General features: G+C 42.4%; 1 protein-coding gene across 8 annotated transcripts in view; it reads right to left on the bottom strand.

The window, feature by feature from the left end:
- TRANK1 (tetratricopeptide repeat and ankyrin repeat containing 1) overlaps positions 1-23888 on the bottom strand; it is a 93404-nt gene that overhangs the window by 30544 nt on the left and 38972 nt on the right. For 7 of the 8 annotated variants that reach the window (XM_084620159.1, XM_084620161.1, XM_084620163.1 and 4 more), the window contains 6 exons: positions 18868-19006; positions 18148-18279; positions 16234-16404; positions 15116-15277; positions 3299-3553; positions 1763-1939 (listed from right to left, as the gene is read on the bottom strand). In XM_084620159.1, coding sequence (XP_084476285.1) covers positions 1763-1939; positions 3299-3553; positions 15116-15277; positions 16234-16404; positions 18148-18279; positions 18868-19006 — 1036 coding nt within the window. The remainder of the gene's footprint in view (positions 1-1762; positions 1940-3298; positions 3554-15115; positions 15278-16233; positions 16405-18147; positions 18280-18867; positions 19007-23888) is intronic. The other variant, XM_084620165.1, reaches the window with a different exon arrangement.

Genomic DNA, 23888 nt, shown 5'->3' with positions numbered 1-23888 from the left:
TTTAATCCTTTGGATTTACAAAACCATTTTTATACAAAACCTGAATTTTGAACCCAACTTGACAGTTTATCTGAACATAAGAAGGGCCATACTGGGTCAGACCAATGGTCCATCTAGCCCAGTATCCTGCCTTCCAACAATGGCCAATGCCAAATGCTTCAGAGGGAATGAACAGAACAGGGCAATTTATTGAGTGGTCGATCCCTGGTCATCCAGTCCCATCTTCTGGCAGTCAAAGATTTAGGGACGCCTAGAGCATGGTGTTGTGTCCCTGAGCATCTTGGCTAATAGCTACTGATAGACTTATCCTCCATGAACTTATTTAGTTCTTTTTTGAACCCTGTTATAGTTTTGGCCTTCACACACACACACACAGTGGAACTTGTTGTCAGGGAATGGTGTGAAGTAATATTTCCTTTTGTTCATTTTAAACCTGCTGCCTATTATTTCAGTGGGTGACCCCTGGTTCTTGCATTATGTGAAGGAGTAAACAACAACACTTCCTTATTCACTTTCTCCACACCAACCAAGATTTTATAGACCTCTATCATATCCCATCGTAGTTGTCTCTTTTCCAAGCTGAAAAGTCCCCGTCTTTTTAATTTCTTCTCATTTGGAAGCTGTTCCATACCCCTAATAATTTTTGTTGCCCTTCTCTGTACCTTTTCCCAATCCTAATATATCTTTATAGAGATGGGGTGACCAGAACCGCATGCAGTATTCAAGGTGTGGGCGCATGGATTTATATAGTGACATTATGATATTTTCTGTTTTATTATCTATCCTTTTCCTAATGATTCCTAACACTCTGCTAGGGTGTCTTTTGTTTTGGGGTTTTTTTTGTTTTGTTTTGGTTTTTTTGGACGGCCGCTACACACTGATCAGATGTTTTCAGAGAACTATTCACAATGACTCCAAGATCTCCTTCTTGAATAGCAGCTAATTTAGACACCATCATTTTGTATGTATAACAGGGATATTTTCTAATGCACGTTACTTTGCATTTTCATCTGCCCTTTTGTTGCCCCATCACCCAGTTTTGTGAGATCTCTGTAACTCTTTTTGGACTTAACTATCTTCAGTAACTTTGCATCGTCTGCAAATTTTGCCACCTCACTGTTTACCCCTTTTTCCCCAGATCATTTATGAATATGTTGAACAGCACTGGTCCCAGTACAGATCCTTGGGGAACAGCATTATTTACCTCTCTCCATTTGAGAATGACCAGTTATTCGTACCCTTTGTTTTCTGTCTTTTAACCAGTTACCGATCCACGAGAGGACCTTCCCTCTTATCCACTGACAGTTTACTTTGCTTAAAAGCCTTTGGTGAGGAACCCTGTCAAAGGCTTTCTGAAAATCAATATATAAACACAATATAAAATAATATTAAATAATCTGTACTATTTAATTTATACTAATTTCTTTTGGACCAAGCTCTAAAGTGTTTTACTCAGTTTTTATTCTGTCCCTATTCAGGCAAAGCTCCCACTGAAGTCAATGAATGCTTAGCTTGGGTAAGGACTGAATAAAAATAGAGTAAAGAACTTAAGGAAATTATGGGGCAAATTCTGGAGACTCAACAGTTGTAACTCAGTTTTCAACATTTCTCTTCCTTCTCTGACCCTTCACTTTTTTTGGTTCCTATACAATATTACTCATTATGCAGGTGTAGAAGTAGAAATAATAAAGCTTCCTTCCTAAAAATAAATCAGAATAAAATAAACGTTTAGGTGGACCTGCGCACCAAAAGAAAGACTCACCACTTTTATCTAAGCAGATGGAGACTGCAGCATGCAAAGGAGTATCACCTTCAACAATAGAAACACTCCGAGTATCTGCACCATGGCTCAGCAGCAAATAAGCCAATTCAAAATCATTATTTTTCAAGCATATCTGCAGTGGTTTTTCAGGGATGTCTCCAGTCCCCTCAGGTGAAGCTAGTGAAATAGATTAGAATACTTAAGATTAAATTTGATACACTAGATCTGTAAACTCAAAGAGAGCATCAAATGTAAGACTTCAGTTTCAGTCGTTGAGAAAGTAGATGTTAAAAAAGAATATATGCATTGTTTAACCAGCTGATCACATTTATACATTTAACAGAATATTAAGGAAATTCAAATATTAAGCCAACCTCATATGAGCGCTCCCAAAACTGAATCAAGTTAAAAACAATTTTTCTCTTTAAATATGAAGGCCAGGATTTCCCTCAACATACCCGTTTCAATAAATCAGTGTAGAAGTCACATACTAAAAGAAAAGAATGTGAGTTCTTCTGGCTTCAGACCTACACAAAGCTATAGTGCTGCTTGTACACATTAGTGGCACACTTTAAGACTACTTCCCCCCACCACTTTTAAAAATATTAATTTATCCCCATTGCATTGGTCGAGGGGGGAAAAAAACGTGTCAGAGTAGTCCTGATTGCCAGACCTAGCAGGGGCAAAGGACTAAAACAGAACAGACACAGTCACAACTAGTAACTGCTCCTCTTCTCCAAAAGCCGTCATATATGGTGAGCCACAATGGCTATTTCATTTTTTTTCTCTCTCCCTCTCTTTTTAAAACTTCAGCTACTTGCACTGAACACCCTTTGGAGGATGGAGCTTGTCTTCATGCTTATTGTAAAGCACCTAGAATACTATATAGAAAGAGGTGTGTGTGTGTGTGTGTGTGAATACATTTTTGCCATGAAAAACCTTAAGGAAAATAATATGGGGGTCCTAAGTGAGGCTAACAGTGCCTACTTACATTCAGAACAAAGAACACAAGCTTTTTACAGTTCTCCTCACCCAAAATGAGAACCTGTAATTTCCCATTCAGATTTAAAGTGGAAACTTCAAAATGGATAAGCATGGTAGTCTCTTTACGAAGAGTCTCCCAAGAAGCGAATAGCTAAAGCAACTGTGACACACCAAGGCAATGATGTCAATTCTGCTCTTTTAACCAGGAAGAAATTGAGGAAAGGGAATGAGGAAGTAAAATAAACAAAACGAACAAACTAACTACAATTAAAAAAAATCAAGCAAAGCTTAAGGCAAAAATAATGCTTGACCATTTCCTCCTCAAATACAATCCTATATCCATTTCAGATCAGATTCTGCCACACTTACTCAAGATGAGTAGTAGCTTACTCCACAATCAATATAGGGGACAGAATCAAGCCTTTAATAAAACAGCTATTGCATTTACACTGGGCCAAAAGAGTCAGGTTGTGATATTTCTAAAATAATCTGTTTCAGTCAGCAAACAGAAGTTCAAAATCTTCTAGGACATTTTAATATCTGAGTTTTCACCTCCTCTTTCTAGCAAGCATCTTACGAGATGCACCCGTCGCTTATCCCGTCTGTCAACCTGTTTGATAACACTGCCAATGTTGAGGTCTGAAAGTCTGCAGTTTCTGATGAGTCCACCACATGATGGCATTTCCCCGTTCGCTTTCCGTGTTAGCAATAGCAAAACTTCATGCCACATTTGCTTCTCCAACAAAAGCTTTATGAAGCTGCTAGCACAGGTATCATAAATGTCACAAACCATTTCTTCAGGAATTTCTGCAAGGAAGCAAAGCAAAAGATAATTAAATAGAAGCAGAATAGCAATAAAATAATGACCAATGCAAACTGATTCCAGAATCACTGACTGGAAAAAAAAATACAAATCCCCATTAAAATACAGTATATGTAATATGTATAAGGTACAATATGTAAAATACAGTATATGTAACTGGCAGTCTTGCATTAGTACTCTATATCCAGCATCATGGGGGGAAAAACAAACAAACAAAATCAATGCTACCTTAGGCAAGCAAGAAGGTTCTGTTCCGAGATCTGCTTAGGAGGCTTAGATTCATAGATTTTAAGGCCAGAAGGGACTATTATGAACATCTGGTCTGAGGTCCTGATAACAAAGGCCACCAACTACATAATAAAGCTGCAGTTTGACCATACTTTTTCAAGACAGAAGATTTAGGACTCCATAAAGGACTTCACAAACTAGTGGTAAATGAGTTGCTACTTTAGTACCTCAAGGAAACAAGAAATCACTGGATAACTCAAAAAGTATTCAATCAGACACTTCCCATTCTTGGAAAATGGCAAAGCAATAACTCGGGTTGTTATACCCTGAATGGGAGGTGAGTTGTAAACCACAATGACGCTCCAGATACCTCAAACCTTCTCACAAAGAATGAGAGGACTGACTGGATGTGGTACAGACAGAGAATGCAAAATCAGACAGCACTGCATCTAATTGCCCCAATAGGGCAAGTTCTTAACACCTGAAGAAAAAACCTTCAGTTTCAGAACAACTCCCAGTGTCAGGAAAGGAATCTTTATCAGGCACCAAATACGCAACTGTGAAATCTTGACCGTTAAATATTAATTAGTTAATGCAGGAGCCTTTGGAGGAGAATCCAAAGGGTTAAGAGTAAAGCACCTTTGCTATTAAAGACAGGTTTCAGAGTAGCAGCCGTGTTAGTCTGTATTCGCAAAAAGAAAAGGAGCACTTGTGGCACCTTAGAGGCTAACAAATTTATTTGAGCATAAGCTTTCGTGAAGTGACCTGTAGCTCACAAAAGCTTATGCTCAAATAAATTTGTTAGTCTCTAAAGTGCCACAAGTACTCCTTTTCTTTTGGCTATTAAACTGTCTCAAGCTAAATACAACAGTACTGAATATAGAGGAGGCCTCCTATATGGAGATCAGATAACAAGTAAAGCCAGATAGAATTGGACAAATTAGACTGGATTTAAATAACCCTCCAAAAAGGGAGGGAGACCTGAACACTGATCAACATAACAATCAAGAAAAACAAAAAAACACAAACAAAAACTGAAAGCAGACACGGACTTTCTGTTTCCAGGTCAGAAGAGCGTTCTAATTATTGCTTTACAGAAAGAATTCTACTTTGCTTAACAACATGTATCACCAGAAGCTGCTTGGTTCCCTATGAGAAGTGAGTTGGCCTCTGTCCACTTCTTAATAGACAGGGGTGTGCACATGACAAAATATATCACCACACCACACTAACTCACAACCAGCAGAGGCCAAGGATTCATAAGGCGTGAAAAGTGAACTACACTTTTAGTCCTAAAGGTGATGGTCTCCTGGAAAGGGCTTAGGCACTTAGGTGAGGCTGTACTGAGAAATTTGCAGTGCTGCTGCCTCTGCTGTATCTGTTAAAGGACCTCCACCTCTGGGGCTCTCAGTCTGGCACCTTTATCAAAAGGACTAAATTCATGGGAATTAAAAAAAAAAAAAAAGAGCTTTATTCTCCTGCTCTCATCCCTCATTTTCTGAAACGAACCTCAACTGCTGCACTCTTCTGGACCCTTTTTATCCCCTCCTGTCGTTAAGGCATCATTTCTCTTCCTGGCTTCTAAGCTTCTCCCAGCAGAAAGTGTGACTATGCTAATAAACTTCAACTTTTCTTAGGCAGGCTCAGCACACCTATGGCTAGAGGGACTACCTTTGTCTCTGAAGCCTGGTCTACACTGCGGGGTTAGGTGGAATTAGCCGCATTAGGTCAATTTAAAAATGACTGCGTCCACACAACCAACTCCATTCCGTCGACCCAAAGGGCTCTTAAAATAGACTTCTGTACTCCTCTCCGATGAGGGGAGTAGCGCTAAAATCGACCATGCTGGGTAAAATTTGGGGTAGTGTGGACCAAATCAACGGTATTGGCCTCCAGGAGCTATCCCAGAATGCTCCATTGTGACCACTCTGAACAGCGCTTTGAACTCCGATGCACTAGCCAGGTACAAAGGAAAAGCCCTGGGAACTTTTGAATTTCATTTCCTGTTTGGTCAGCGTGGTGAACTCAGCAGCACAGGTGACCATGCAGTCCCCCCAGAATTGTAGAGCGTAGAATGTTTCTACGCTCCCCCTATCATCTCCGTCTCTGAAGTTATTACAGATTAGAAGGCGAAAAAAAACGCACTCACGATGACGTTTGCTGAGCTCATGCGGTCCTCCTGCATTGATAGGGCACAGCTTAATGCATGAAGGCATTCAGTGGCAGAGGCCACGAAAGAATTAAGTGAGAGCAAAGAGCAGAGGCAGGACGCAATGCTGAGGCTAATGGGGAGCAAACAGACTTGATGAAACGTCTGTTGGAGCTGCAGGAAAGCCAACAAGGACACAGACTCCCCACTGCATCCACTGTATAACCACATGCCCTCCCTTCCCATGTCCCATAGCCTCCTCACCCAGATGCCCAAGAATGCGGAGGAGGCGGCTCCAAGGCACCCAGCCACTCCACTCCAGATGATGGCCCAGGCAACAGAAGGCAGTTTGATTTTTAGTGTGGCTACAATAAGTAATGTAGCCTTGTCCTTCCCTCCTCCCCCACCCCACCCGGGCTACCTTGTCAGTCATCTCATTTTTTTTTTATTAATAAAGAAAGAGTGCATGGTTACAAAACAATAGTTACTTTATTTCGAAGGGGGGAGTGTGGTTGACTTACAGGGAATTAAAAATCAACAAAAAACGGGGCGGGTTTGCATCAAGGAGAAACACACACAACTGTCACACCGTAGCCTGGCCAGTCGTGAAACTGGTTTTCAAAGCCTCTCCGATGCACAGCGCGCCTTGGTGTGCTCTTCTAATCGCCCTGGTGTCTGGCTGCTCAAAATCAGCCGCCAGGCGATTTGCCTCAACCTCCCACCCCGCCATAAACGTCTCCCCCTTACTCTCACAGATATTATGGAGCACACAGCAAGCAGCAATATCAATGGGAATGTTGGTTGCGCTGAGGTCTGACCTAGTCAGCAAACAGCGCTGGCGAGCTTTTAAATGTCCAAAGGCACATTCTACCACCAGCCCTCTGTGGAGAAAGAAGTGGTTTGGGACTATTTAGAAAAGCTGGACGAGCACAAGTCCATGGGGCTGGATGCGCTGCATCTGAGAGTGCTAAAGGAGTTGGCGGATGTGATTGCAGAGCCACTGGCCATTATCTTTGAAAACTCATGGCGATCGGGGAGGCCGGATGACTGGAAAAAGGCTAATGTAGTGCCCATCTTTCAAAAAGGGAAGGATGATCCTGGGAACTACAGGCCAGTCAGCCTCACCTCAGTCCCTGGAAAAATCATGGAGCAGGTCCTCAAGGAATCAATTCTGAAGCACTTAGAGGAGAGGAAAGTGATCAGGAACAGTCAGCTGACTAATCTAATTGCCTTCTATGATGAGATAACTGGCTCTGTGGATGAGGGGAAAGCAGTGGACATGTTGTTCCTTGACTTTAGCAAAACTTTTGACACTGTTTCCCACAGTATTCTTGCCAGCAAGTTAAGGATGGTGTGGATTGCACTCTCAGCAAGTTTGCAGATGACATTAAACTGGGAGGAAAGGTAGATACGCTGGAGGGTAGGGATAGGATACAGAGGGACCTAGACAAATTGGAGGATTCGGCCAAAAGAAATCTGATGAGGTTCACAAGGACAAGTGCAGAGTCCTGCACTTAGGACGGAAGAAGCCCATGCACCGCTACAGACTAGGGACGGACTGGCTAGGCAGCAGTTCTGCAGAAAAGGACCTAGGGGTGACAGTGGATGAGAAGCTGGATATGAGTCAACAGCGTGCCCTTGTTGCCAAGAGGGCCAATGGCATTTTGGGATTATACGTAGGGGTATTGCCAGCAGATCCAGGGACATGATCGTTCCCCTATATTCGACATTGGTGAGGCGTCCTCTCGAGTACTGTGTCCAGTTTCAGGCCCCACAAGAAGGATGTGGAAGAATTGGAAAACGTCCAGCAGAGAGCAACAAAAATTATTAGGGGACTGGAACGCATGACTTATGAGGAGAGGCTGAAGGAACTGGGATTGTTTAGTCTGCAGAAGAGAAGAATGAGGGGGGCGATTTGATAGCTGCTTTCAACTACCTGAAAGGGAGTTCCAAAGAGGATGATCTAGACTGTTCTCAGTGGTAGCAGATGACAGAACGAGGAGTAATGGTCTCAAGTTGCAGTGGGGGAGGTTTAGATTGGATATTAGGAAAAAAACTTTTTCACTAGGAGGGTGGTGAAACACTGGAATGCGTTACCTTGGGAGGTGATGGAATCTCCTTCCTTAGAAGTTTTTAAGGTCAGGCTTGACAAAGCCCTGGCTGGGATGATTTAGTTGGGGATTGGTCCTGCTTTGAGCAGGGGGTTGGACTAGATGATCTCCTGAGGTCCCTTCCAACCCTGATATTCTATGATTCTGCACTTGCTCCGCCTACAGTTGAACTGCTCCTTACTACTGTCCAGGCTTCATGAGCCATGGGAGCAAGGGGTAGGCTGGGGTAGGTGCGACCACACGGTGCTGCCAGCTGGGAGAGCAGCCTGAGGCAGAAGCCTCCAACTCGCATGATATTCCAGGCAAGACTGAATCTCCATGAGACGAAACTTAAAGAAGAGAATGACCTGGAGTGTCTGGCTCCCATTCGGTGCTCTAAGAGGAGAATAGACCTCACTGAGGTCTGCCAGGAGCACCCAGGAGACATACGATGGCTATCAGTCCTACTGCACCGTCTGCCGCGAAGGCAAGGAGCTGCTGCTGTGTAGCAATGCAGTACTGCATCTGCCAGCAGCACCCAGGAGCCGTACGGTGATGGTGAGCTGAGCGGGCTCCATGCTTGCTGTGCTAAGGCGTCTGCATGGGTAACCCAGGAAAAAAGGTATGAAACGATTGTCTGCCATTGCTTTCATGGAGGGAGGGAGGGGGGCCTGAAGACATGTACCCAAAACCACCCGCGACAATGTTTTTGCCCCATCAGGCATTGGGAGCTTAACCCAGAATTCCAATGGGCAGCGGAGACTGCGGGAACTGTGGGATAGCCATGGTAGTAAGGACGCACTCTGCCAACTTAATGAGCTTAGAGCGCACATACCCAATTGACTGTATAAAATCGATTTCTAAAAATCAACTTCTATAAAATCGACCTAATTTCGTAGTGTAGACATACCCTAACAGAGAGATCAATTTACTAGAGTCCAGACAGACACAGACACTTAGGGCAAAACCCAGTCCCTTAGCAGTGGAACTGGTGTGGTTCTGCTGTACAGAGGATGTGACACACATGGTACGCACTCCAAAGCAAGACAAAGCCCCAAACCACACAAACTCCCTGTGCAGCAATGAGCAAACAAAGGGCACAGGTGAGTCAGGAAGCAAGGCTGCTGCAGCAAACACGTTCCTGTCCTCTCTATTCCCATAGGGGCCAGGAAGGCTGCTTCATCCCCCTCTTCCATATCTCTGTCAGCCCAGGACCCAAACTCTGGGTTTGGATCTTAACACAGTTCTATTTGAAGAGTGACTCTAAGCAAAACAGTAACATGGGATTCCGTGTTTGCCATCTACTAATTATTTCCAGATCAAAAAATTTGCTCAGTTTATACAAGTACATATATGAGTTTTCTGACTGCCAGCTCAGAAAGATCTGAATAAAAGATTCTGCAGACTAAATTCTGCTCTCAGTTTCAACTGTGCAACTCAGTTGTCTTCAAGTTCTTTCATTGAATTGCTCTGGTGTAATGGAGGGCAAAATCTGTCCCTATGCTAGGAACTAATTTAAATAGTTCTGCTGTAAGCCAGAACAAAACACAGTTTCTTTTCGCTCTGTTGGCTTTACAATTCTAACATTTATTTTTGTCACTAAAGGCAGCATACAGAACTCTGACACAGGGTGCAGCTCTGTTGAATAAGAAAATGCCATCATTTTTATGCTCCCTCTTTTCTGAGAAAAATTTCACTTGAACATGTTCACAGATCTTGAAAGCCTTGGACTCTTTGGAATTTAGGAAAAAAGCGGGGGGAGGGTTGGGAAAGAACCTACTCAGAAAGAGACTAGGCACAATGGAAAGAATCTATTTAATAGCTATAAAAATGAAAGGGTTAGTATCCTGAAAATCTGGGTGAAGAAGAGTAGAGTAGAGACTCAGTGGCATGGTCATGAGTGAAGCATAAAAGGCTAGAGGGATAGAATAGACCAGGGATTACTCACCTTTCTCTGATTACAACGGATTACCTTTTTTAAATGCCCATTTAATCACAACTCCCTTACAGGCTTTCATATTTGTAACAGTACATTTCAAAACATGCTGGGGGTTACACAGTTAGGGATTTGCAGAGCCTTTGTAGCATTTCCCATCACCAAAATCCCTTTCTGGTCTGACCGACTGCTTGCCAAGCGGTGTTCTCTCTCTCTCTCACACATCCAGCATGCAACCATAGCATGTGCACAGCTTTCTAAGATCAAGATAGAAAACGGTTTCATCAAATGTTAAGTTTTAGTTTTTGTAAAGATGAAACATTTCCCATTTTTAAATTCCAATATCCTCATGCTGAAAAACTACCATGATCCACCACCTCTCACTCCTATGGTATCCCAGCATACCACCTCCCCGGCCCAGAGTTCCAAAGTTTGGGAAATGCTGCAGAAGGGAAGAAAAATTAAAAATGTTTTTTTTATCTTTTAGAAAGCAGCTGTTAGCCAAGTGTTGAGTTTTAGGGGGATATGTGATAGCCCTTCCAGGAACAACAGATCTGTATTTTGCTTTGCCCCTCAAGGGGCATTCAGAGACAGGTGGCAAGAAGCTATTGGCAGCATCAGAAATAAACTTGGTACCTACCATCTTAGAGCTGGGCTAAAAGGCACCTCGAAGCCTGCCATAAAGCTATTACTTTGGGGACCCGTAAAACAGGGGTCTGTCAAGGATGCCTCAGGGAACCTTGAGTGGTTTGTGAACCCAACCTCTGCCAGGATAGACATAGCTGATGCAGAGGCACTGCAGTGAAGACAGCATGCAGAGACTAGCACTTGTTGCAAGCCCAGAACTATGTGGGCTGAGCTACCAGCCGTGGTCAGTCCAACTCTTGAGCCATGCCTCAGGGTTGGTCTGATCTGGTACCATGACCTTGCAGGGGGCTGAGGCCTGGCAGGCTGTGAACTCCCCACATCCAGGGGGTCAGCAGACAACAAAGCCGTGAGAAACTCAAGTTCAACTAGAACATCTGTCTGCCTGTGAGCTGAAGTGCTGGCTCCCCTTAGCAGCTGTGGTGGGAGGGGACTGAGGAGAAAAGTCCCTCAGAGCACACACTTCCACTCATCCCTTCTAGACCCAGCATGTGGTTTATAGCAACCTAGGCTGCCTGGAGAGGGCTAACAGGAGCTGCAAGAGCTAAAAGGAAGCACACCACCATTCAGACAACAACACTGTTTGATAAGCAGGTGACACAGCCAACACTCTGTTCTATTCAAAGCAGGAGCCCAGCCAGAACTCTCTAGCCTGAATAATCCAGATTTCTAAAAGCAGAATCCAGGGTATTTCTCTTAAGTGTCACTGGGGAGGAAAGGTGAGGTAGGGCAGCACCTGAGAGCAAGTCAGCAGCTTCTGAGGACAGAGGGTTGTTGGTCCTGAGGAAAGTCCGGCAGTTGCATGTGTGGTGGGGTAGAGCTCATATAACTGGGGCAGATGGAAAAAGGAGACCATACGGAAGGGGTGCCTTGCTGCCCCCCATCCACCACCACATGAAAGACAAGATGGGGGAGGTGCACTGAGCCAGCAGGGGAGAAGAGCAACTCTATGTTCCCTGCCATGAGGATAGTGACAGGTTTTGCTCGCTTTTAGGAGAGCAGCTAACAGTGGAAGCTCCATCTCCTGTCAGCCCTCACCAACTTTTGTGATCCTCCCTGGCACCTTTGGCCCTCTCTGCTATGGCTAAGCAGGTGGAGATGAGCAGAAAGTGGCTTCCTAGCACCATGACACCTTCCCCCCCCTTAAGCCTTCAAACTGCATCCTAGGCTCACTCTCCTCCACAGGTTTCAGAGTAGCAGCAGTGTTAGTCTGTATTCGCAAAAAGAAAAGGAGGACTTGTGGCACCTTAGAGACTAACAAATTTATTTGAGCATAAGCTTTCGTGAGCTACAGCTCACTTCATCGGATGCATTCTGTGGAAAATACAGTGGGGAGATTTATATACATAGAGAACATGAAACAATGGGTGTTACCATACACACTGTAATGAGAGGGATCACTTAAGGTGAGCTTTTACCAGCAGGAGGGGAAAAAACCTTTTGCCGTGATCCAATCAAGGTGGACCATTTCCAGCAGTTGACAAGAACATCTGAGGAACAGTGAGGGTTGGGGGTGGGGGGGGGGAAATAAACAAGGGGAAATTGTTTTACTTTGTGTAATGACCCATTCACTCCCAGTCTCTATTCAAGCCTAAGTTAATTGTATCCAGTTTGCAAATTAATTCCAATTCAGCAGTCTCTCATTGGAGTCTGTTTTTGAAGTTTTTTTTGTTGAAGAATTGCAACTTTTAGGTTTGCAATCGAATGACCAAAGAGATTGAAGTGTTCTCCAACTGGTTTTTGAATGTTATAATTCTTGACGTCTGATTTGTGTCCATTTATTCTTTTACGTAGAGATTGTCCAGTTTGACCAATGTACATGGTAGAGGGGCATTGCTGGCACATAATGGCATATATCACATTGGTAGATGTGCAGGTGAACGAGCCTCTGATGGTGTGGCTGACGTGATTAGGCCCTATGATGGTGTCCCCTGAATAGATATGTGGACACAGTTGGCAACGGGCTTTGTTGCAAGGATATGTTCCTGGGTTAGGGGTTCTGTTGTGTGGTGTTTGGTTGCTGGGGAGTATTTGCTTCAGGTTGGGGGGCTGTCTGTAAGCAAGGACTGGCCTGTCTCCCAAGATCTGTCCTTGCCCAAAATATGTCTTCTCTATTCCACTGCTTTATTCTCAAGAGTCCCCGCTACCTCCCTTAAATCCTAGTAATTTTGGGCTTGATCCAAAGTCCACTGAAATCAATGGGAGTCTTTCCATTGACTTCAATGTGCTTTGGGTCAGGTACTTGGAGAAAGGGAGTCAATGCAACTCCCCTTCTGTTCCAGACATAATCAACAAGGCTTGGCCACCGCTCCCATTGCATTGTTTTTTATGTTTCAGTAGGAAAATACTCAAGCTCTAAGTTCGGTCTTCACAGTGGTAATGCTGAAAAGCATGCAAATTTTACCTGTAGATAGGTTTCAATATGTATGCAAAATACTTTCTGTGGGTAAATGATCTTTGGGTTTACAGCTCTGAGACTTCATCTGCACGCCAGATAAACAAAAGCAAGTTCATTTAAACCAGACTGATAATATGTACCTCACTCAAACATCCATGGGGAAAGCTTTTATCATTCTTCAGGGGAGGGTGTTAAGACAGGTTTCCCTCCACAAAGAGCTTCTCTTTCTTTACCCTAAACAAAGTTAACAGTTTTCTCAAGCAAGGAAGCACCCTGAAAATATGATAACTTGTATTCAAAATTATGTAGGAATCCTAAGTTTTTTTCAGTTCTTCTCTCTGCTCAAGAAATCCCTTTTACAGCAATGGCTAGCCACATAAAATGACTGTTGACCTGTATCTCAACTGGTAGAAAAGATTTTGTAATACTATCAAACCAGCTTTCCAGGATCAGGCATTGCAACGGAGTTATTTCTCCTTAGAGGCTGCTACTTCTGACGCTCATATCGACACTCTAAGGGTATACATCTACACTTTGAGCTGGGGGGTGTAAATCCCAGCTCAAGGAGATATACCCATGTCAGCTCCGATCAAGCTGGCGTACCTCAAGTACATTATGCACTAGGCACATACTTGGGCAGCTAGCCCCTCCTGCTGTGGCTACCATACTATTTTTAGCGCACTAGTTCAATCAGAGTAGTGTGGGTATGCCCCCTTGAGCTGGTAATCGCACATCCAGCTCAAAGTGTGGACATTTTCTCAGTGTCACAACAAAATGCCAAAGGGCACACACTTCTTCCTTATTGAGGTTGAGAAATTTATAAATGTTTAAAGAAAAAAGAAAAAAAAAGATGCGCCTCTTAAACAGGGCTCATACCAGAATGTCGAACATTACGCAAGTTTAGTTAAACCACAGAAAATGCTGGAGATGCTACCAACCATCAGCTAACTTGTCCTATGTAATTTTTTCTTGCCAGAAACTGCCATAAAAAGCAGTATATATGCATAAGTCTTTGTGCAGTTCTGAATACAAAGATCTGCCCCCTCTCCAAACTCGGTATATTGAAATTAGTAGAATAAAATTAAATCTCCCGGCAAACACCATGGAATAGGTACTAACAGGTCATTAATAGCACAATGTTTAATCGGCAGAAAATGGAACACTAACACACCTCTAGTTTATTCAGTAGGATTGAAAAAATTGTTAAATGCAGCTTTGATTAAGGTAATTTACATTGGTGACAAAGTGGTGGAAAATATAGTAATATTCGTTGCACATAGATGCATTAATGCAGTTATGATGTAACATGGCACAGACATGACAATTATTTAAACACCACCTTTTAGATCAGAGGTTGGTAAACGACGGCCCATGGACCACATCCGCCCTGCGGGACCGTCCTGGCCAGCCCTTGAGCTCCTGGCCCCGGAGGCTACCCCTGGCCCCTCCCCTCCTGCCTCAGCATGCCGCCAGTGCTCTGCTGCTCCTGCTGGGCAGCGCGGGCGGCAGGGCTGCGAGCTCCTGCTGCTCTGAGCAGCATGGTAAGGGGGCAGGGGGTTGGATAAGGGATGGGGGTCCTGGGTGGCAGTCACGGGACCGGGGGGCAGGGGACCTGAGGCCAGGCTGTTTGGGGAGGCACAGCCTTCCCTACCAGGCCCTCCATACAGTTTCACAACCCCGATGTGGCCCTCAGGCCAAAAAGTTTGCCCGCCCCCGTTTTAGATTATATTTGAAACTAGTATACACAGGTTCATGCACTGGTCCTTTCCCCATGTCAAAATTAAAAAACAAAACAACCACCACCACAGGAGTTAAAAGCATAAAAGAACAGACTTGGTATGTTTACAGTCTTTTGCTATGGCGTTAATAATTACTGTATAAATTTAAGTATTTTTTCATTGTAGTGACTTTTTTTGTTTCTGTATTCTTCTTCAAAAAGTTTAAATCAAAAAAATGCAAAACCCACCAACAAGAATAGGAAGTAATATTTTTTCTGCAACTATTTCTGTTACAGATACTTGTGGAAAACATGCTACATGTTAACATCAAATCTATTGTACTATTAAGTTTGTGAAGGGGAGAGATGGGAATTCACTTTACCTTTTACAGTAGACAAAAGCTTCAGAAATCTCTGAACCGTCTCGTGCATCAACAAATTTTTATGCTGTGCTTGGTTTTCAGGACTGCAAAACATCAAGAACTGCTCAAAAGCATCCACAAAAGAGTTGGTTTCATCAACTGAGGCTTTGCTTTTGCTCTTTCCTGAAAAAAAAAAAAAAAAAAAGGGCGGGGGGTGTTGGTTAAAAATATAATTATATATACACATTTTATCGGCAGCTTATATGGATAAAGACACATTTTTAAAATAAAAACATAGTAATGTAATATCTCCCAATTTGTCCCATACTCAGGATAATGTACAATGACAGTGTGGTTTACATTAGTTAACAAATGCCCTAAAAACAAGAAGTCCAGCCTCAGCATGAGTTTGCCAGCAGCTTTGCGGAATGTAACTTTATCCAAGTGACAGACCACATAAGAATGACAACTGGAGACAGCCCAAGTAGTTTTGCAACTATTTATGCACCTGTGTAACTTTAAGCAGATGAGTAGTCTCACTGATACTTAAAGCTAAGCACATAAGCAAGCGTTTACAGGACTGGGGTCTGTTTCTTGCACAGAAAGCAATGGGAGGGGCTGACGAACGTTAGAGAGGGGAAGGAAAGTGAAAGGACAACAATTGCAGCAATAATTCAGTTTGGACGTGAACAACTTGGTGGTAGATTTTTTTTTTTTTTTTTTTTTAATTAAAAACAATTATGTTAGGATTCATCACAGAAGCAGCAAGACTTCAGGAGGAATCTATACACAGCCAAAGTAGTAATTCAGCAGGTCAAGGCTAAGAGGGCATTCTGTGCATCAAAGGCAGTTTGAAAAAAACCAGAGGTGGCTATGGGAGAAGCAGACAACAGGGCATTGAAAAGGCATCACTGGCAGAGCAGAGAGGCTTCAGGACGGTGCAGTACGAAGTTAGAAATGTCAGCGGGGTGTTATGTAGGCCTTTGGAGACAAGGGGAGGTAGGGTGGCAACAATAGCACACTTTGATACACTTCTCATAGGCTGTAGTAGGTAAGTTTTTATAGCGTTCTTCTCTAGTGGAAATGTAACATTTCTGTACATGAAGAATGTCATTTAAAACAGGAAAAGCAATCAGTACCTGGTGATTCCTTAGAGGAAGGAGCATGTCTTGCTAAGTGATTGTTGATTATATCTACTGCCTTGAAGTTTTTGGTTTTTTTCAAGATATCTGCGGCACACCTTGCTTGTGCGTCTGGAATAGTGGGGTCCACCCCAGTATTTAGGAGCATCTGCACATTTTCTGTCTGACCTGAAACATAAAATAAATACAGTAGAGAGTTAGCACAATCTTCTTGTCCAGAATGAAAGAAAAATCACTGCCATGGTTTCAAATGCTTTTTTAATAAAAAAAAAGAACAGCTCAATTTTATAGACGCTGTTACAGGAAACAAGGCATTTTATCAATTTGTTTTGGAGATTTTGTGTGTTGGGAGGGCGGGAGAGGAGAGGTTGATTTTTGTTTTTGTTTTGGTTAGTGGGTTGGTTGGTGAAAGAGGAAAGCATGTTCAAAAGTATCGAAGATTAGCGTGAAACCATAGCTGGTCACTAGGTTTTTTTCATATCAGGACTGGCATAAAAATATGATTACCTAATAAGTCTTGTTGCATATGTTATCTCCATTTTGATAAATGACATTACTACCATTCTCTTCAAAGGAAGCTAGTATCCGAATATAACTGCCTCTAAAACATTGCAGAACAAACATTATAGGCCAAACCCCAAAATATAAATTCTGATTCAAAGCTTGACACAATATCTTTAATATACCACAAGAATCTATACTCCTGTCACACTTTGACACATTCCATGATGATGGGCATTGTGTACCCTGAGAGAAGGAGATGTACTCGCTGCCTCAAACAGCTGAACATGTGCTATAAATCACAGCCAAAGCACAGCAAAGAGCAGCATCAGAGAATCAAAGGATCAGCCAGGCAAGTGAAAGGAGCATAAATGATTGCTAGGAAAACTGCATCAGATTATTTCCACTTTCCTCAGACACAACTGCAAGGTTAACAACTTCAATCACTGTATGTGTCCCGCTTACTAGAATACCAGGCAAAACTTGGAGAAGAAAAGATTGGGAAGAAGTGAGACACCTTTGCACACTAACACAGTTCTCTTGCTTTTGTACATGTATGCCTTGCCATTCATGTTATTTTAACTAAGTTTTGTCAACAAGATGGCTCTGAAATTTCTTCCATTATCTGTTTTGCAGGAACTGCACTCGCTGTGCAATCAATGGGATAGCTGTGAGAGAAGAAATGCGACTCCTCTACAGCAAACTAAATTAAAGAGTATGAATGAGACTCACACAGATGATCAAAGGGAGGCACCAGAATGCCATTGTGTTTAATGAACAAAGAGCCTAGGGTAACTTCAGGACTGATGCTTACTTCCTGTTGCCACCCAGTGGATTTATTAAGAAATGCAAATAAAAAGCAAAATTAGGTTTCTATAGTTATAAGATAAAAGCATCCACAGAGATGGCGGGGCTATTTGATCCCCAAAAGACAGCTAAAGAAAAGCAGCTCTCAAAGTTTACACGTTTAAGCCAAGACACACTACAAATGACATCAAGAGAAGTTTTTATTTGGTTCTCCCCTACAAGTGGAAAAAATAAAACACAGACTAGTTTGAGGCCTAAATTTTCTTTTAAATTTCTGAGAGCATCAATACAGAAATGGACCAAGAAAGATGTAAATAAATTGCAGCAAGCTGTGGCTAAATCTTAATCAACCAACCAACCAAAATAAAAGACCTTACACAGAATAACTATGCAAAATGACAAAGAAATTGGCCACCAAAGCAGTGCCCTATAATTTTTTAAGTTCTGCTATATTTGCTAGAGTTATAAATGTACACTGAGCCTGCAAGCCTTTTGTCATTCTCCTTGGCATGAAATCAAAAATATCAATGTCTGGAGTTTTTTTCTTTTGCCATAACAAACAAAAGCCTGAGCTAATGAAAAAGTCCATTTTTAATTACATACGTTTCATAGGATATCCACTGGAATGAGAGGCCACGACATGCAAGACTGTGCAACCATCTTGGTCTTGCTGGTTGATACTACCCTTCAAGTCTGGTATCTCATCCAGTAGCCATCTGAAAAGATGGTTCCCTTCTGAAATGATTATAAATTAAAACCACATGTTATTAAACAGCATACTTTGTCCTGTTAGGACAGGATATGGGAAAGTATTATTGCTCCCCTCCCCCTGAGGTGGGCAGACAAGCTATCAAAGACTCTCTTTAAAAGGTAAGGGTGACAGAGAGGGAATTATAGTGTAAAATACCAAGCAACAAATGGTGTCAAGTTGCTTTGTTGGAGATAAAAAAAAACACAATTTTTTCCCCTAACATGTGCAACTCTGAATTTGGTCCTGCAAATTTTAAACGTACCCTGATCCTCAGACAAGTTTTTCAGAGTTAACACATTCAGGGTCTGAGATGGTCACATCAGTTACACTTCAGGTTTGAATCAGAGAAGAGAGGGTCACTATTAGGCTCCCAGGACTCCCAGGTACACATGAACTGGACACGTAGTTCAAGTAATTTTTTTTTTTTAAAAGAGTAATGACTAGAGCTATGGAAGATTGAATATTTTGGATTTGAGCTTACTATAGATTATAAAATATGAACTTTATCTGCAAATTCTCTGTAGGTTGACTATGGTTGCTTTTGTTTTATACTGACATGGGATGTCACTCACTTGCTTTGATACAGAGGTTGATGATTGCATGAAGTGGGTATGCTCCAATGCTCCCAACATTTGCTCCAATGGTGATCAACCACTCCACCAATTCTGGTACCCTTTCCATTCTCTCATAATGGCCAAACAGGACATATTTCTGATAAAGAAATAGGGAGATATATTACAGTTATATTATTTTACATATGTGAAAGAAATCATCTTTTTAGTCCTGTTTCCTTTTCAGCCCAGGCAAAGTTTGACTACTTAGGAATTCAGTGTTACAAAGGCAAAGCAAATGAATAAATATTGGCCACTTGCCTTATCCAATATTAAATTTAATTACATATATGTATTATTTATAATAGCAACTAGAGCCCCAGACCAGGTTCAGGGATCTGTTCTGTTCCATCCCTGCCCCCAAAGAGCTCTCAATCCAAAGGGTTTATTTTATTTTATTTTTATAGATCTCTCTCTCTCTCACGCACGCACACACAGAATCTCTCTGAGAATTCGGATTTGCAAAAGTTACTGTTTGTGCACAATCCAAAGTGAAAATACTATATACACCCACAAAAACAAAAGCAGCACTGAAAACTCCGCAGAAAGGCATTTTTTCTCTTATTTCCTCAAAAGGAGGAACAACATTTGGGAATTTTCCCTCTTGAATTTTTTACACTCTTCCACATATACAAAAATTCCATGGGAAAAATTTCAGGAGCAAAAATTGGTAGTATTAGAGTTAGATTAACCTAAACACTGTGTACTATTCTGTCCTCTGGTGTACGTGCCTTGTCATGGTGGGACAGCTTGCGTGCTCTAAAGATCCCCAGAGTCTGTGTTGGCAGGGGATTTTTGTTCCTGGTAGGTTCAGCCATGCTGGATTGGTCTGTGGGGGAGGGACCAGACAAAACAGACACCCTGGTCCTCCTGGTTGAGGATTAGGCACAGGGCTAACAACCCTGTCCCGTAAAAAACAAAATATGTTATGGAAACAGTGACAGAAAAATCGACAATTACTGTGTGAGACGGTCTTCAGGAGTCAATGACCCATATGACTGCCAGTGGTGAAAGCTGAAAGAAAGCAACTGGCATGAAGACTGAAGTGCTCAACACCAAGACGAAAATCAAATTTGGTTTTTGGAAGGTACGGACAATGTACGAAGCAGGGAAGCTAGCTCAGGTCACAGCAGAGATTAGACGCTACAGCTTACGCATCCTGGGTGTCAGTAAGAGCAGATGGACGGGATCAGGAAGATTAACAGCAGCCTTGGGAGAAACTTTGCTGTTTTCTACACAGGGTGATGGACAACACCATGAGGGTGTTGCCATCCTTTTGAAGAAGGGAGTGGAGCATTCCCTGCTTGAATGGAAATCCATCAGCAGCAGATTTAGGAGAGCCAGACTGAAAGGGAAACATAATAATATCACCCTGATTCAGTGTTATGCTCCAACAAACGACAGTGATGAAGAAGTAAAGGACAAATTCTACCTTGCACTACAGGTGTAGTTAGAGAGAGTACCACATCACGGCCTAACTATCATCATGGGAGACCTGAATGCCAAGGTCGGTAAGGACAACACAAACAACAACAGAGTAATGGGAAGACATGGGCGTGGCACTATGAATGAAAACGGAGAAAGGTTTGTTGATTTCTGTAATATGAATGACTTAGTCATCGGCGTAACCCTATCTGAACATCGTGAAATTCACAAGCTGACATGGTGTTCTCCAAATAGCAGCGATAAGAACCAGATTGACGATATCAGGATCAATGGCAAATGGTGACGCTCACTGACAGATGTGAAAGTGAAAAGGAGTGCAGATGTAGGCAGTGACCACCATCAGGTGACAGCCTCCATCAAGTAAAACTGAGAAGCGTGGGTCCACCAAACGTTATGATAGTGACAAGCTAAAGTCCCTTGAAATACAGAAAGCCTTCATTCTGCAGTTAAATAACAGGTTTCAAGCACTTGCAGACCTTGATGAAGAGGAGAGGAATGCAGATGAGGAGATCAACAAGAAGTGGGACAAAGTAACAGCAATTTATAAACACAGCAGTGAAGCCTGTCTACGCTACAGGCAGAAGAGAAGGAAGGAAGTAGATTACACCCAGCACATGGAATGCCATAGAAACAGATGAGCCCTGAAGAAAAAAAGTTTTAGACATTAAATCCCAGAAGCTAAAGGACAAATACCACAAGCAGTATAGCAAGGCACAGCGGGAGGTCAAATGCCTTGTGAGAGCGGACTAACGGCATATTATTGATAATCTGGCAACACAAGCAGAGGATACAGCTGCTCGTGGTGAACAAGGAACTGTCTACAAAATGACACAGCTTATCAGTGGTAAACAGCAGACACCAACAAACGCTCTAATCAGGAACAAATGAGGATACTTACTAACAGCCGAAAGAGAACAAGAAATGCATTAGACAGAGCATTTCAAAGAATTGCTGAACAGGGAGCCACCTAAAGAGGAAGAAAACATCCAGGAGGCAAAAGAAGATCTTGATATCAACACAGACACCCCAACTAAGGAAGAGCTCATTCAAGCCATCAAATCCTTAAAAAATGGGAAAGCTCATTTGAATGCAGAATTGTCCAAGGTAAATCCTAAATTAGCAGCATCTATCCTGGACCCTCTATTTACATCAGTCTGGGAAAAGGAAAAAGTGCCGGATGAGTGGACCAATGGGGTTATAGTGAAGATACCAAAGAAAGGAATTCTTAGTGATTGTAATAACTGGCGTGGCACCACACTTTCATCTGTGCCAAGCAAGGTACTGTGTAAGATTATGGTCCATCGTGTACCAGAGGCAGTTGATAGCATTCCCAGAAAAGAGCAAACTGGTTTTCGGAAAGGACGTGGATGCACAGACCAGATAGTCACTCTACGAAACATAACAGAACAGTGCTTAGAATGGCAATGGCAACTCTACATAAATTTCACAGATTTTGAGAAGGCTTTGGATAGCATTCACAGGACCAGCCCTACGGCACACTCTGCGGGAATATGGAATTCCTCTCCATGTAATCAATGTCATCAAAAGCTTCTATTTCAACTTTACATGCAGTGTTAATCACAGTGAGCTCAGTTTTGAAGTCAAACCAGGAGTATGTCAGGGGTGTGTCAGGTCTGCAATCCTCTTCAACGTTGCCATCAACTAGGTAATGCGGCGTACAACAGAACACATGCCAAGAGGCATTAAATGGACACTCTTCTCATCCCTTGAAGACCTGGACTTCGCAGATGATGTCGCTCTCCTATCACATACCCAACACCATATACCCAAAAAAACAACTTGACTCAACCCATTCAGCCAGCAAATTGGACTGAAAATCAACCGCAATAAGACAGATATCATGATCTTTAATATTGTCTCACCATCATCAGTACAGATAGAGGATTATGTTCTCACCAGTGTGGAAACATTCACACACTTGGGCAGCACCATCAGCCAGGATGGTGGAACAAGCCAGGACGGTGGAACAAGCCAGGACATCCGGAACAAAATCAATAAAGCCAAGAACACCTTCAGGAGCTTAAATACAGTCTGGAAATCATCAAAACACAACACCAAAATCAAACGCAAGATTTATCAGAACTGTGTATTTTCAACACTACTTTATAGTGCAGAATGCTGGGGAATGAGAAAGTATGACATGTCCAAACTGTCTTCATTTCATACAACCTGCCTCAGAAAAATCTTTTGGCCCACAACAATCTCAAACCAAGATCTATTGACACAATGTAGCCCAGAGGATCTGAGCACCATCATTGCCAAGAGGCGTTGGAGATGGATTTGCCATGTGCTTCAGATGGAAACTGATTCCATCACCAGACTAGCAATAGTAAGATGGACACCTGAAGGCAAGCGAAAACAAGGCCGCCCGAAAACAACATGGTGCAGAGCTGTCGAAGCTGAGCTGAAAAACCTGGGGCACAGCTGGGGAATCATTGAAAGACTTGTCAGAAACAGACAGGAGTGGAGGAGCTTCGTCATTGCCCTAAACGCCAGAGGCTTAATAGGAACGATGATGATGATGTGTACTATTATTGCATAATGGCAATCATGCTAGTAAGGAACACAGTCTTATAAGGTTTACCAGCATCTCTCTCTATCTCTAGGCTTCAGTTCGGCCATCTGAGAAGTATGGCTCCTAGATCGTGGGCCTTTTATAAAAGCCCTCTACACTATGCACATTAATTAAATATAGACAAATTTTTCTGTGGCAATTAGAAGCTATGATCAGCTAATGTGGTTAAATGTCTTTACATTTCGTTTTGCCTTCCCTTCCTTCTCAGGGCTTCTCCTCTTCCCTGCACCATCCATGGAACAGTTTTCCACCAATATGAGTAAAAAACCGCCCCAGTTTCAAAGATGTACAGTAAAAATACTAATTGTGCTGCAACCCACCACATCCCATCATATATGCCCTAGTACAGTGTTAAACTTTTAGCCAGTAAATGTAGCTGTACAGAGCTTACTTTATAGTCCCCTAATTTATATATTTTCTTATACTTTCCAATATCTGATTTCAAACCACTGAAGATGAGGCATTTAACAGCAGTACAAAGAGAACCTTAAGCATAAGCTCACTGTAAAGACTCACATCAACAGCAGGTTCAGTACAATTCCACAACAGAAGGTTTTTAATCCTTTCTGTTAACATATTGCACAATTTGCACACAACAGCAATATGAGACATAAAAGTATCGGATTTAGGTTAAAAAAAAAAACAAAACAAACAGAAAGCCTATGGATGGCTAGTTTCATAATTCAAAACAGATTCTGTAGCCCCTGCTTTGACGTTGGAATTGCAACTCATTGATTAGTACCTGTCATATGACAGGGGATGTTAAATTATGCCCTCCTGTGGGAATATTATGGGTTAAATTGTGAGTTAAATTATGCCCTCTTTGAATCTGAGATAACCTATTGACAGGGCTTGATCCTGCACTGCTGAAGACCATGGGAAAGTTGTCATTAAAATCAATGAAAGCAGGATCAGGATTGCAGTGTTTATATAGGCAGAA

Source organism: Lepidochelys olivacea (assembly GCF_965140295.1).
Source record: "Lepidochelys olivacea isolate rLepOli2 genome assembly, chromosome: 2".
Lineage (NCBI taxonomy): Eukaryota > Metazoa > Chordata > Testudines > Cheloniidae > Lepidochelys > Lepidochelys olivacea.
Note: the sequence above shows the minus strand (reverse complement) of the source record. Positions and strands in the feature narration are given on the sequence as shown.